This window comes from Trichomonas vaginalis, chromosome II (genome assembly GCF_026262505.1).
Source record: "Trichomonas vaginalis G3 chromosome II, whole genome shotgun sequence".
NCBI classification, from domain to species: domain Eukaryota; phylum Parabasalia; order Trichomonadida; family Trichomonadidae; genus Trichomonas; species Trichomonas vaginalis.
The window spans coordinates 3644324-3658748 of record NC_067204.1 but is presented as its reverse complement, the minus strand read 5'-3'; the positions used below and the strand labels follow the sequence as shown (position 1 = coordinate 3658748).

The 14425-nt window shown below is 34.6% G+C and overlaps 6 protein-coding genes and 3 pseudogenes across 9 annotated transcripts, besides 1 other annotated feature; 4 read left to right on the top strand and 5 right to left on the bottom strand.

Annotated features, from left to right (window-relative positions):
* Positions 1-10411: part of a mobile genetic element that runs on past the window's edge.
* TVAGG3_0480340 (KilA, N-terminal/APSES-type HTH, DNA-binding family) lies at positions 425-1204 on the top strand (the record flags this gene model as incomplete). The annotated part of the gene is made up of 1 exon (XM_001322189.2): positions 425-1204. One exon carries the CDS (start codon positions 425-427, stop codon positions 1202-1204), a length of 780 nt encoding a protein of 259 aa, XP_001322224.2.
* On the top strand, positions 2061-4268 carry TVAGG3_0480330 (annotated as a pseudogene). The gene has a single exon. A coding segment is annotated over exon 1 (2208 nt).
* On the bottom strand, positions 5518-5992 carry TVAGG3_0480320 (annotated as a pseudogene). Its single transcript has one exon. A coding segment is annotated over exon 1 (475 nt).
* Positions 6022-6297, bottom strand: TVAGG3_0480310 (uncharacterized protein; the record flags this gene model as incomplete). The annotated part of the gene is made up of 1 exon (XM_051235833.1): positions 6022-6297. The coding sequence occupies one exon, from the start codon at positions 6295-6297 to the stop codon at positions 6022-6024; it is 276 nt and encodes a 91-aa protein (XP_051093657.1).
* TVAGG3_0480300 (protein of unknown function, DUF4106 family) lies at positions 7728-8138 on the bottom strand (the record flags this gene model as incomplete). Its single annotated transcript, XM_051235832.1, has 1 exon — positions 7728-8138. One exon carries the CDS (start codon positions 8136-8138, stop codon positions 7728-7730), a length of 411 nt encoding a protein of 136 aa, XP_051093656.1.
* Positions 8258-8990, bottom strand: TVAGG3_0480290 (annotated as a pseudogene). Its single transcript has one exon. A coding segment is annotated over exon 1 (733 nt).
* A 483-nt stretch (positions 10412-10894) lies between the features above and the next one.
* Positions 10895-12758, bottom strand: TVAGG3_0480270 (protein of unknown function, DUF4106 family; the record flags this gene model as incomplete). The annotated part of the gene is made up of 1 exon (XM_001310997.1): positions 10895-12758. A coding segment is annotated over one exon (1864 nt), but the record flags the coding sequence as incomplete, so codon positions are not given.
* A 1040-nt stretch (positions 12759-13798) lies between these two features.
* On the top strand, positions 13799-14170 carry TVAGG3_0480260 (uncharacterized protein; the record flags this gene model as incomplete). Its single annotated transcript, XM_001310998.1, has 1 exon — positions 13799-14170. One exon carries the CDS (start codon positions 13799-13801, stop codon positions 14168-14170), a length of 372 nt encoding a protein of 123 aa, XP_001310999.1.
* Positions 14171-14188: 18 nt separating this feature from the next.
* Positions 14189-14422, top strand: TVAGG3_0480250 (serine threonine-protein phosphatase family; the record flags this gene model as incomplete). The annotated part of the gene is made up of 1 exon (XM_001310999.1): positions 14189-14422. The coding sequence occupies one exon, from the start codon at positions 14189-14191 to the stop codon at positions 14420-14422; it is 234 nt and encodes a 77-aa protein (XP_001311000.1).
* Between the last annotated feature and the right edge of the window lie 3 nt (positions 14423-14425).

The following is a 14425-nucleotide window of genomic DNA, read 5'->3' as shown; positions in this document are numbered from 1 at the left end:
GTATGTTTTAGACCATGTTAGAAAACATGTTAGAAAACATGTTAGATCTAACATGCTAACATAAACATTATTTTTACTGAATTCCGTATGAAATTTCATGAGTTTTGTGTGTTTTAGACCATGTTAGAAAACGTGTTAGAAAACATGTTAGATCTAACATTCTAACATAAACATTATTTTTTCTATCTTAAGGAAATTCACGAAATTTCATGAGTTTTGTGTGTTTTAGACCATGTTAGAAAACGTGTTAGAAAACATGTTAGATCTAACATTCTAACATAAACTTTATTTTTGCTGAATTCAGCACAAAATTCTGAGTAAAATGGCATATGGCATGTGTCAAACCGTTGAGTTTTCACAAAATTCCAAAAATAAAGTTAGTTTTATTTTTATTTATTTTTTTATTTTGTATGTAAAGACAGATATGTCAACAACAGAGAACACAACAACTGCTATCGTCCATGAAGATATAAATGAAGAATACGAGTACATACAGTTTAACAAACAACTCCGTCTCATTCGTTCGGTCAAAGACGATATGTACCAAATGCAAAGTATTTTGACAGCATGTGCTACACCAGATACTAAGAAACCACAAGACTGGTTTGAATTAAATAGCACTCATGAACTCCTCAGTGAGTTTGAACATGTAGAACTTAAAAAGATGTACCAAGACAGACAAAACTTACCATCACATCTAAAAGGTATATATGTTCATAAGTTCCTAGTTAGTTCAATAGCAATGTGGGCTTCGCCTCGCTATGCATGGTATGTTTGTAAACTTCTTGACGAACTTTGTACAAAGCAGAGAGAAGATATGATGAAAGAAGACAAAAGCATACAGAAAAGAATACCACGCTCGGTACCAAAAGGAAAGGAAAAGAGTTATAAGTATATGATATATACTGAAGAGTTGGAGAAAGAAGAAGATAAAGATATGGTTATGTTGCATTTAGTCAGAAGAAACAACAAAAGCTTTTATGACTTAGCTAAAATATATAAATCTGACAGAAACTGGTTCTATCGTGAAAACTTACCGATTTCAATGACACCGAATGAGCAAATAAAGGAAATTGTCAAAAATACTCTTCCTCAAACACACTATGACATCAAAGGTTGCACAATACTTACATTCAAAGAAGACTTAACATTACTGAAGGAAAAAATAACAGAATATTTCGATAACTTCAAAGAGGAAGAATAAAAAAATCTAAGCTAATTTTATTTTTTTATAAAATTTTATCTCATATGAAAGAACATGAATTTAGAATATTCGGAACTCATGACAGAAGAAGAGAACGAACAACATGTAAAAGATTATGCAAAATTTCTGAAGACATACAAAGCATTTAAACAATATCTAAATGCTTCTAAAGATTATGCAAAATTTCTGAAGGTATATAAAGCTTATGAAAAAGCGTATGAAAAGTTTATACATTGGGGAATTGTTGTAAAATATCGATATGAAGACTAACCAAAAATATATTTTTGCTTAAATGACGTCAGGGTCAATTTCTTCAACCATTTCACTTCCTTCGTCAATGTCAATAGAAGCTTCTTCAACCTTTGGTAAGAACTTTTGTATAACATCTTTGTTCGTTATTGTTTTCAGAGATGAAGAATAATATTTCACATTTTGTTTCACCCTTCTTATATTCTTTCTGTTCGGAAAGATTCATAGCAATACTGAAGAAGTCAATGTTGGAGTTCTTTATAATAGTATAATGAGTATCTTTGACATTCACGAAGAAACTCTTTTGTTTTTCAAAACTACTGCTAACTCTTGTGAAGTATAACGTTTGCGGTCAATGACGATAGCTAATGGTCTGACATACTGACCCGAACTTAGATTCTTTCACAAACTTCTTGTTAAAGATAACATTAACGTTTGAAGCACCATTGAACTCATTCTTGATGGCAGTAGCGAGAGCATTGTATGAAAAGAACTTGCAATCTTGCATGTGTTTCATTAAAATAAAAATATTAAATTATTTTGAAAAATAACTTAAAAAAAATCTAATCTAATTTTTTCAAAAAATATTTTTTATTTCCTACTAAAGATGTATCGGAAGTTGTCTAAGTTAGAACACTCGGAAATAAAACAACTTCTTACAGAAGCTAATATAGATGTTGCAAAGCATTACGCAACAAACAAAAAAGCACTCGCTGACTTCATTAAAGACTATAATGGTGCAATAAGTTATGATAGAATTCATGAGTTCATAAAGCCGCAACGCGGCGAGGACGAAGTCCATGCAAGAGCATTTCCTTTAAATGACATTGCTATTGACTTATATCATAGACGTTCAGTACCTCATGAAGTAAGAAGAGAGATGTTTGACATAACAAATGCAAACGTTGGTGAAACAAGAAGAGCTGTACCTCATGAAGTAAGAAGAGAGATGTTTGACATAACAAATGCAAACGTTGGTGAAAACACGAAGAGAGATGACACACTGAAACAACAGAGAAGAGAGATGTTTAAAAGTGCTATAGAACAAGTTCGCAAAGCTAACGATGTCATTCGTTCCATTGACGACAAACCAAAAGAAGGTGAGAGATGGTTAAAGAAAGATGAAGAGAATAGGAAGAGAAATGTGAAGTCAGGCAATAGACTCATTGACTTTAACATCGAAGCTTTAGATGAACCAAACAGAGACTACTTACACAAACATTTCGGTAAGGTTTTCATGAGACTCTTAGAGAAAATTAAAATAAACTCAACAGAGATGGATGGTATGTTATAAACTTGGTGGAAAGTATGAATGTTCTACGTTAAACCTCAATAATATTGGAACATTACTACATCAGCTCTTGAAGGAGAACTTTATATCAGAGATAGAAGCAAATGCTGCAGGTATTGTTGAAATGCACTATGACTTCTTCTTGACAAACATAAAGAATCTTACCGAAATAAAGATGTATGATTTAACAGAATATGAAGGCTTAACGATGTCAGATGTAAAGAAAGGCAAACCAAAAAAGAGACCATATAGAGATGAAAGCACACTGACAAATGACCAGAAAGCCATTTTGGAAGCTCTTAAGCAAACAGGAAACCCAGCACTTATAGAAAGCTTTTGGAAAGATAATGGTGAAAAGAAGTTTTATAAGAAGAGAAGCGGGCAGTTCTGGAAGTATCTTTGCACGTTACCTATAAATCTTGAGCGCTACCAAATCTTCAATGAACTGAACAAAAGAACTGCAACACTTATGACAGAGGACAATTGTTTCGTTTATGCTTGCATTCAGGCTGGAGTAAATGAAGAAACTATTGACCACATGAGAGAAGTCATTCGTGTTAGAGACTTTCCTCAAAGTAAAGTACAAGAAATTTCCGATTCAACAGGTATAGCATTTAATGTTACCATTGGTTATTTCAATGACTCAAGACATAATGAAATAAAGAGATACATACCAAAAGAATGTGAAACTGTTAGAACTATTGACTTACTTCTTGTTGAAGACCACTACATGCTAAACGAAAGATTACCAATGACAACATATTTCATTCGAAACTATATAGAAATCTTGAAGGAGTGTGGTGGAATGAACATTGAAAAACAGATGAAAATATATACAAAGAGAGAAGATAAATATGTAGTTCGCATGGATAGAACTACACCGCTATGGGATGTTATGAAAACATTGTGGGAGTGCAAATATTTCGAACCTATTTCTTATGGAGAACTTTTCACATATACTACTGACTTATATAAACAGAACCTTGCACCATTTAAAGATTTGACATATGCTCCAAAGTATTGTGTACAACTGAAGAAGAAAGCAGAGTCAAAAGAAGTAAATAAAGCTAAATGTAAATTCATACCTGAGCACGTTTTCTTTGCTGACTTTGAGTGTAGTACGGATGGCTTTCATAAAGCTTTTAACATCTGTTATGACAGTGAAGATGGTTCAGTTAGTGAAAGTATTTGGGGTCAAAACTGTGCAACAGAATTTTTGGAAAGACTTCCTGACAAGAGTTTAATATATTTCCATAACCTCAGTTATGACATAAACTTCATCTTAAGACACATGACAGAAGTGAAAGGAACTCCCATCATTAAAGGTTCACGAACAATGCAAATAACTGGTTTATATAAAGGACGGGCAATTATTATAAAAGACTCTTACAGTGTTATAAATAAGAAGCTTAAACTATTTCCTGCTATGTTTAACTTACAAACAGGACCGAAAGAAGTATTTCCATATAACTACTACAGCAGTGTTTTGTTAGCAAATGACAACAGAACTGGTGTCATTTCTGAAGCATGTAAGTTTATCCATGATGCAGATACATTTATGAAGAACATAGATTCCATCAAAGGTTGCAGAATAGATGAAAACCACTTCGACTTAGAAAAATATAGCACGTTTTACTGCAAACAAGATGTAAGAATTTTAAGAGAAGGTTTTGTAAAGTTCCGCAATGACTTATTGAAAGAGTTTGATTTAAACGTTTATGACTACGTTAGTATTTGTTCTATTGCTAACAAATTGTTTGAGAACAGAGTGTACTTCCCGAATGGAAATTTATATGACCTCTCAAATAAACCAAGAGAATTTATTTCACGCTGTATTCAAGGTGGAAGATGTATGTTGTCAGATAACATAAACAAAAGAGAAAAGAAACTCATTGCTGACTTCGATGCTGTTTCATTATATCCTTCAGCTATAGCGAGACTTTATACTTTAGAAGGAATTCCAAAGTATGAAGAAAGAAATGTTAAGCACAGAGTATCTCATGAGACATTTATTCGATGACGACCAAAAGGAACCCATTGGTGAAAAGTTTATGTCCGGCTTCTTTGTTCTCATTAAGATAACAGAGATTGGTATACATAGACACTTTCCTTTAATAGTTTGTGACCCTGAACTAAATCCAGAACTTAACGTTCCAGAAGTTCAAACACTTGCTGTCTCATGTATGTTGACCATATAACATTACAAGACCTCATAAAATATCAAGGTGTCAAATGTGAAGTGTTGCAAGGATACTATTACGATGGAAACAGAGATATAGAATAAGAGATGAAGTAAAGAAGTTGTTTGAGTTAAGGTTAAAGTATAAGAAAGAAGGAAATCCTTTGCAAGAAATATAAAGCTCATTCTGAACAGTATTTATGGCAAAAACTATTCTTCTGTCAGAACTTTCTAACTTCATCGGAACAGCATTGTTTGAAACCATAATGAAGTTGCAACATTTTCACAAACTCTTTGGTCTTTATATTTTCTTTCAACAACTCCAACTTTGTCTGTTATAAGACTCTTCAAAGCATCTGAGTTCAAAACTTTTGTTGTATCTATACTTTGAAGTTCATTGCAAACTATAAGTTTCATATTCTCTATTGAGGAGTTAAACTTGCCACAGATGTTTTCTAAGTTTGTCATATTCGGGTTCGAATAGCCCTCTAACAGTTTGCATAAGATATCTGTAAAGAATGTGTTCTTACCAGTTTCTTGTTTTCCAATTATAATGAGAGCAGTTTCATTTTTAGCACTTGGATGTTGTAAGATGTTTGCAAACCAACATAAGATATACTCATAGACTCTTTCGTTTCCATTGCATATAATTTCTTTGACATGGTCTAACCAAGCTTCTATAATATTTTCTTTCCATTCTACTTGTTCATATTTATATCCAGTGAAGATAGAATAGAAGTTTGGAGAAGGTGTATAGAACTTATATACCTCGAACTGAAAAATCTTCTAACTTTGACAATAAGATATCCCAAGCATCTAACATCTTCATGCCAACTTGTACGACTTTTATTTTCTTAAGTTTCTGTTTACATTCTTGTTCTGAAACTATTGTTGCTCTTGGTTTGTTAAAGACAACATCCCATTCTTTCATAACATAACATTCTGGGGCAGAGTCGACATAAATGACTAAACGTTTCAAATTCTCGACTGCTTTGTTATAGTCTCTAAATAGACACATATTTCTGAATGCTTGGAAGTCATAAAAATCTGAAACATCTATTCTGTACATTTTTATAAAAATAAAAAAAATATTTTTTTTTATTCTTGACTTTGTTGTTGCATTTGTTGTTCTTGAGCTATTTGTTGTTGAAGTTGTTCTTGTAATACAATACTTTCACCAGTTGCATCTTCCAATTCGAAACTTTCTGCCGTCATTGACAAATACATAGGACATAAAAGTTTTACAGGAACAAAGTTTGCGTCAACTAATGTCAACGTTATACTTGCCAAAGTGTTTGAGTTCACTAAGGTTGAAAATTCTGCATTCGAATGAACAATAGGCAAACCAGCAGAGAAAGTATTGTTTATACGCATAAGTATCTTTTGGTCATAATAGTTTCTGTCGACATTCGAATAACACTTTGAACCTAAGTTTGAAACAATATATAAGATTGGTGTGCTTAATGTCAATGGAATAGACATTCCTTGTATGACACCTTTTTCCTGTTATAGGAAACTGTTGGTAGTAAAAACCAGATATAAGTTTTGTATTATAGCTCATATCGTTTATAGTAAACTCAGTCGGACATCCAAACATAATGAAACCTGCTCTAGTTGCAGCACATGTTACACCCGTACTTAAAGTATTAAATAAGTCAACAAAACCTGTTGGTGGTATATCTGAGTAAGTATCTTCAAAGGAGTATTTTTTACCATTCACAACAATAAAGTCTTCTGGTGTCAAAAGAGCAAAACAGGCTTTAGTCGTCATTGTGTTTAAAGTTAGTTTACAATATCGTCCTTGAGGACTTTGTAAGTTTGTTGTTATAGAATTATATGACTCAGGGTTTTTAGTCGTAATAGTATAAACCATTATGTCTTCTGCCATTTACTTAGCAAATAAATTTTAATGAAATGTTGTGGTCGTCAAATATTTTTATGACGTCTGGGAAACTATATTTAAGTTCAACGTTTCACCTCCTTTCATAACGTATATCTTGTCAATGGCATTATATGAAACACCACAGCAACTAATGTCGGGTTCTATTTCTTTGATGTTTATATCGTCTGCCTCTGTCAAAAGTTTCAATAGTTCTTTCAAAACTTCATGAGGTGCAATGACATATGAGTTCACTTTTACAGGGTTGTGTTCGACCAAGTTTAACATTATACCTAAAGCTTGACAAATCTTCTCCTGAGTTTGAAGTTTGTCTTTCAGTTGTTGGTAGTCGTTTCGAATATCTGCAACAGAACTTAAGTCTCTGCTAACTTCAGGATATGTTGGTTGTTCTTTTACAGGAACAATTGTTATACCATCTTCGTCCTCGTATGGTTTCCCCACTTCAACATCTCTGTCTTTGACATTGACAACAACACTTTGACTGTTTGTTTGAGTTGGTGAATTTAACTTCACATCTGCCACCGCCATTAAACCTTTTGAAACACTTACGCTTCTATTTTTCGGAAATGACATTTTACTTAGAATAAAAAGATGGACGTATTCGGATATCTTATTGAATTGAAGCAGAACAAAGTTTATACTCACAAACAATACAAATACATTGACAGAATAGTTCTTTACACAAACAATGGAAAATGTTATAGAATAGCAATATTTGCTGAACCTAAATATTTTCATAAAGCAAAGAAAGTTGGTATAACTGAAATGGTGAAAGTTCTTGAAGCAGACAAAAATATAACTTCAAAACTTACAGATATTTCTAAAGGAAAGTTTATAATACAATATTATGTCAAAACTGGCGTACTGTCAATATTTGACGGAGAGAAGTCAGTTCAAGAACAACTTACTGACCTGCTGCCAAAATCTGCTCGATGGAAGCTGTCGTTATGCCAATCTGAGGAGCCCCAGCAGGTTTCATCGAACGAATCTTCAAAAGAGCATCTTCCGTGAAAAGTGCTATTGGTTTTGTAAACTTCTTTGCTCTCAGTTCATATGGACCGTCTCTGTCACCAGTATATTGTATTTGTACAGTACCAACAGTTGAAATACCACCCATAAAGTCTTCTGAGTCAGCAAATGGAATGCCAAGCCAAAAGTTTGAACGGTCTCCATTTGTATATTGAGTTTTTTGACCTCCTGTATGAGTCCATACTTTCACATATGGCATAATAGAACTTTGCATTTCAGGGTTAATGGTTGTTGTGAAGTTGTTGTTAAAGTTCATAGCATCTAATGTCAAGTTGTATGACCTCATATCCTCAACTGTAGAATATTCTTCTCTTGGATAATATTTGCATCTATGTTTATATGATATTTAATACCGGGGTTGTAGAACAAGAATAGTCATTTATAGTTCGTCTGAACAGTACAAACATAGTATCTGCATGTTTCATTGCAGTTGTTAAAGCAATATCTGTTCTTGCACCTGGGTCAGCACTTTGGTTTCCAACTTCACCTGCAAAGTCTTTGACAGATATTTGGTGTATAGGGAACATAAGTGGAACTGCAATATATTTGGCAGCTAAAGCATTTGAAATATCTGGGTCCAACATATAGACTGCAAGTCTGCTTTCTATTCTCTTGCATTCAAATTTTCGCATGTGAACTTAACTGGGTCCAAGCATCTCCAGCAGCATTGAAATAATAGTTTACTTCAGTGTTGAGGTTTGAGAAACCAAAGTCTAAGTCAACCTTGCCTTTGCAAAATTCGGCGAATGACGTTTTATTTGTTCCCATTACGTCTGTAAGAGTGAATGGGTCTTGTGTTGGTGCAATGACTAAGTTATTTTTGCTTGGAGTAAGTTCGATAGAAATTTTTCCTGCCCAGTTTGGCAAGTATCTTAAAAACCTGAAGATGAGGAAAGATGACAAAGGAACTCTAAGTTTTCAGTTTTACTTTGGTTACTGCTGCTGCAGTTTGTCCAGAAAGGTTAACATAAACTCCTGGAACGTTAGGGTCAAGTCTTCTTATTTTCTCAATAGTTGCATACTGGTCTGTTTGTTCTCTAGCTTGTGGTTGTACTGAGTTTCTCAAAGCGAACCATTCATAGTTTGCCCATGTTACTGTTTGAACTAAGTCAGAGTTAGAATATATCTTATATCCCATGAAAACTTCTGGAGCATATTGGTATCCGACATAGAAAATTCCATTGCAACCTTTCTTGTCAGACAACTTGGCAGAAGGTTTTATTTCAATGTCTTGTTCCACGTATAAGAATGAGTTGTCAATAGAAATAATATGAAACCTGTCGCAAGCAATATCTACTGTTGTTGAAGAACCTTCTCCAAACTCACCTACGTTTCCATAAGAAACAGCAGTTGTATATTCGTAAGTTCCAGGAACTATTTCTGACCTTCTAATGGCATTGTCGCATTCGTTATACCATTCGGAAACATTTCCGTTCATGGCATCCAAAACTGTTGGCGTTATATTCTGAGCGGCGTACATTTCATATGGGTAAAAAATATAGAATAGTTGGATTTATGTGTCATAATAGAACCCACTCGTACCAAGCTTTACTTTCTTCCTGACTGAGTTTTTAACTCTTCTTTTTCCTTCATTGCCACTACTTTCACTAGATGAAGTTACTTCTTCACTACTTTCACTTTGTTCTACTCTTCTCTTTCTTCCTTGGTGTCGCTTTTGGTAACTTGCCCTCTGCTTCAAGTTGTTGCATCTTTGCCTCATGTTCACCTAGTATGTTGTAAATTTCCCATGTCCTTTTTGCCTTTGGGCTCTGGTCGCCCATCTCAGGTAACCTATATCCTAGAAAGATTTTGTCATAGTTTGTATTTGAGTCTTCGCGTATTGTTTGCATGACTCTTTCCTGAGTTTCCGGTTCAAGCTCTTCAAACAGAGCTTGTCCATAGGAATAAGCTCGTTTCCAAATATATGTTTTGTAGCCATTCTGGTTTTCTTTCCATGTTACCAATAATATCTTTTGTGAATGGGAAAGCTTTTACCCAATGTTTCAGTCTTGCGTCATTTATTTCTGTAGTTGGTTTTATTTTGTCAAGGAACATGTTTTTCAATACTAACATTTCATTTGGTACTGTCCATTTGAGTTTTCTTAAATATTCATCCATTCTCGGTTCATTGTCTGCAAAGTAAGTTTTTATGACATTTTGCAAACTTTCGTTTGCAAGGTCATGTACAATAGGTTCTCTTCCTTCTCTCTCCCTAACTTTCTTTCTAAACTCTTCACCAAATATACCATCTCTATGGTTCTGTGTAGTTCTTTGAGATAAATGTTCTAGAACGTCAGGTGTTATATTTCCATCAGCCATGTTCATTTCATACTGGTCCAAAATATCTGCATGTTTCATATCTTTCAATGGCATTAAAGCCGCGCTGAAAATACCAGCTATATCTGGTTCACCATTCACTTCCATTGCGTCTACAACTTCTTGGAATTGAGGTTGTAAGTTTATGAACCACCTATCCGGATTAGCTTTATGACCCCATCTCATTGTAGTTCCATAGTCTGCAGAAACAAAAGTAGGTTTGTTTCCATATTGGCTAGGTTCTGAATGAACTTTAAAACAATGTTTCTTTCTATATGTTTTGTTGAAATTTAACCTTTTATTTTTCACCGAGTTCATCCAAAGATTGAAAGTTATATGGTCGTAAGTAAAAAGGATTGTTGTATTTGCGTACACTTTCTTTCAGTTCTTCCATTCTATGCTGGATATTTTCATCTGATGTTGGAGTCTTTTGTATGTCGGCGAACATTTTTCGATATTCTTCTACTATGTCAGCCGAATTTTTCTTAGACTCTTGGAAAGATTCCATATTCTCCGCATACACTTGTTGAGGGTCAAGATTTTTCGGCTGTTCCAAATCTTCATCTAGTTCTGTGAAGTTAGTTTCCAAAGGAGGGACTTGTTCGTTTCCTTCAGGCTCTTCTAGCTGTTGTTGCTGAACTATTTCTTCCATGTCTGGTTGTATCTGAACTTCTTCCTGTGGAGTTTCTTGTACCTCATCTGCTGGCATTTCATATATTCCGAGACCGTTTTTAACAAGTTCCCTATCTAAGTCATCCGGACTCATAAACCTTTCTTCTTTCGTTCCGTCTCTATTTTTTACGCGTTTCATGAAGAGAGTTGAATTATCGTTTAGCTCTGACACCAAATATCTTGGAGTAAATTCAGTCATGTCATTTGGATGATATGCTATTAAATCATATCCCTTAGCGAGCTTGTATTTTCCAGGTTTGAAATTATATCCCATTTGGTGCTGAACCATAAAGCTAAATAGGTTCGGGTCAGTATTTCCTTCCTTGAACTTTCTAATAGCTTCTTTATATCTGTCACTAAAGTCAAGAGTATCTGGGTAACCATAGTCTTCCTTAAGCATTTTTAAGAATTCTTGGTTTCCTTGTTCTCTACTTCTTTTATGTCCTTGCTCTGTTTGTGGTTGTTGCTGTGCAGTGTTTTGAACTGTTGGTTGTGGTGCAGTGTTTTGAACTGTTGGTTGTGGTGCAGTGTTTTGAACTGTTGGTTGTGGTGCAGTGTTTTGAACTGTTGGTTGTGGTGCAGTGTTTTGAACTGTTGGTTGTGGTGCTGGTTTTGGTGCATGCCTGTGTCTGTGTCCATGTGACGATGTAAATGTTTTAGGTAGTCCTGGTGCAGGTGCTTCTCTTGGAGGGTTTGGTGGTATATAAGTTCCACTAGCTAGTATATAAGTTCCACCAGCTGGTATATAAGTTCCACCAGCTGGCACATATGTTCCATCTGCAGCATAATGTCCTACCTGACTTTTCGTTTTTAAGAAAGCATTTACTAGGTCTGTTTTGGTCTGTTGTAACTCTTTTTCTTGACTTTCCACAACAGTTGCTCTAACGGCGTCATAGGCACTTTGAACTGCCTGTCTCGTTGCTGCATCTGTTATTTTCGTCATATTTTGTGCTACTTCTCTTAACTCTTTGTCGAAACCTTCAGACTTCAGTTTCTTTCCAGATGAGAAGTCGTTCACTAGTTTCACCTTACTATGAAGAGCTTCGAAGGCGTTCTTAAAGTCAGCATTCATTAAAGCTTCATTTGAACTGTCTTCATCCGCTTGTATTTTTGTCCTTATTGACCCTATAAGTTGGGCTGCTTTAGCGTTGGCTTGGGCATCTAACCAGTCATTATTAGCTTTTATATATTCTGCGCTTTTCATTGCCTTTTGCATGGCTGCGTCGTTATTTTTACTTTCTTGTGCTAAGTTTTCATACTGTACGGTTTGGTTTTGCAACTGTAAAAGTTTTTCTGCCTTTACATTTGCTTCAACTTCTTTTTTATACTCATCGCTATCCATATATGTCTTCAGGGCTTTTTGTTTTATTTCTTCATCTTTCAGTACTTTATATTGAGTAGTATGGTTTTTCAAATTTATAACATCTTGTTCCATTTTTGCTACTTCTGCTGCTTTTTCTGACACTTTTTTCGCATATTCCTCTGTACTTAGTTCTTTCAGTTGTTCTTCTTTCTTCTTTTTCTCTACGTTTAACTCATTGAGTTTCTTTGTGTGTCTGTCATATTCTAGTTTCTTTTCGTTTTCACTTATTTGTTTCTGTATGTCTATGTTTGACTTTTTGACATCTGTTATTTGATTTTTGAGTGAACTCAAATTCATTTGACTTTGAGGGTTATAAGCTGTTCCGTCTGCAGCTCCACCATAGCCTGCCATTTTCGCTAAAAGTGCCGCTCTTAAACCTCCACTCTGTGCACCAATAACTCGGTTTAAAAGCATAGGGTTGCTTGACATTTGTTGCAACATAGTGGGGTCATTCATCATTTGTTGTTGCAACTGTTGTTGTGGTGTCAGTTTTACTATTGGATGTTTCAATGCTCTCTTCCTCTTACGTATATTCTTACGTAGCTTACGTGGCATTTTAAGTGAAGTTAAAAAGCGGTTTTTGACAGATGTTTATATGACACTTTTTGTTCAGCACAAAAAACTACTCGGTCAACGTGTTGTCAGTTTTGTAAAATAACCGTCCTATCTCATTCTATAAGGGGAAAAGGCTTCTCAAAGTATACTTCCTTGGGACGCCTGTAACTTTTCCTGTAGCGACGATAGACCCTTACTTGTCCGGACAAAGTTATACTAAACATCTTCAGGGCTAGAGGGCACGAAGTGCCTGGAGGCCCCACTACCTTTTTTTTTTTATTTATCATGCAATTCTTCTTGCGACCAAAGATTTGAATAAAAGTTCAAAAAATAAGATAGCTTAAACAATAATATACGGTAGTGTTTACTAATAGATGAATAGTATATAAATTCTATTAAAATGGATTTGATCCAAAAAAATATAAAACCAAAAATAATTGTTATAATTTAAATGAAGAAGTAATTTAAAACGATATTGAGACACTCATGTCAAAAGTTTTATATCTTAACTACACAAATGTTTTCAAAGTGGACATAGAAAAATATATTGAAGGCATAGAGTTTGTGAGTTGCCATTGGACAGAGTTGTATGAAAAATGGAAAGACAAAGAAAACGTTTTCTTTATTTGTGACCCACCATTCTATAACACATGGGATTTTCAATACCAAGTTGACTGGACTTTGAGAGACTCTTTAGAAACTTTAGACTTTATACATAACCACCCATGCTTTTACTTTACATCCGATAAAAGTGGTTTGGAAACCGTTATGAGATGGTTAGAAGACATACATGACTATGAGTTTATTTACGATAAAATAGAGTATGAGAGAGGTCCCATAAACTGGAGAAAGTGTCACAATAAAGAAATTTTATTAGTCAGTAAATGTGGTTTGAAATCGGACTGTTAGTTTTAGGATTTTTCCATTGTGTAATTTATTTATTTGACGTGGCAGAAAGATATAGAGAATATGAAGATGAACCAATGCCAGAGAATGTTCAGCATATGTACTCGTAAGATATATTTTTATCTAATATTAAAATGCAAGGAGTAGATGCGCAAGGTCAACCAAATGTTGCACAGCTTGGAGCACATAACCCTGAAAATATTCCAAATGAAGTCAGAATACAAACTGCATTGGCAAACTATGGTCAAGTGCCGACAAATGTTCAAATGCAAACTGCCATGTCAAATGACGCTGCGTTAGGTTTGCCACCATGGTATGCAAATATGAGATGGAAAGAGTTTTATACAAACCCTGAAGTCGGATATAAACAACTTTATGCAGATGACGCAAATACAGGTTTAGACCCAGAATATTTATTCTATCAGAAGAGAAACAGAATATATGAACTTCAGTTAAAGAATGCAATGGAACTCAGAAGGAAACGTAAAAGACTTGGCGGCCATTAGATTTTTACATATAGTAAAATGGGTTTCTTCAGTAAGATAAGAAACTTCTTCAAAAGAGTTGGAAGAGGTATATGGAATGGAGTAAAAGCTGTCGGAAGAGGAGTATGGAACGGAGTCAAAAATATTGGTAAAAGAGTAGGTCAGTTTGTTGATATTATACCTAAAGACCCTGAACCAGAAGAACAAGCTCCTGTAATACAACAGCCTGAACCTGCACCACAGTCAAGTTGGCAACCACAACCGGTATATTAAAAA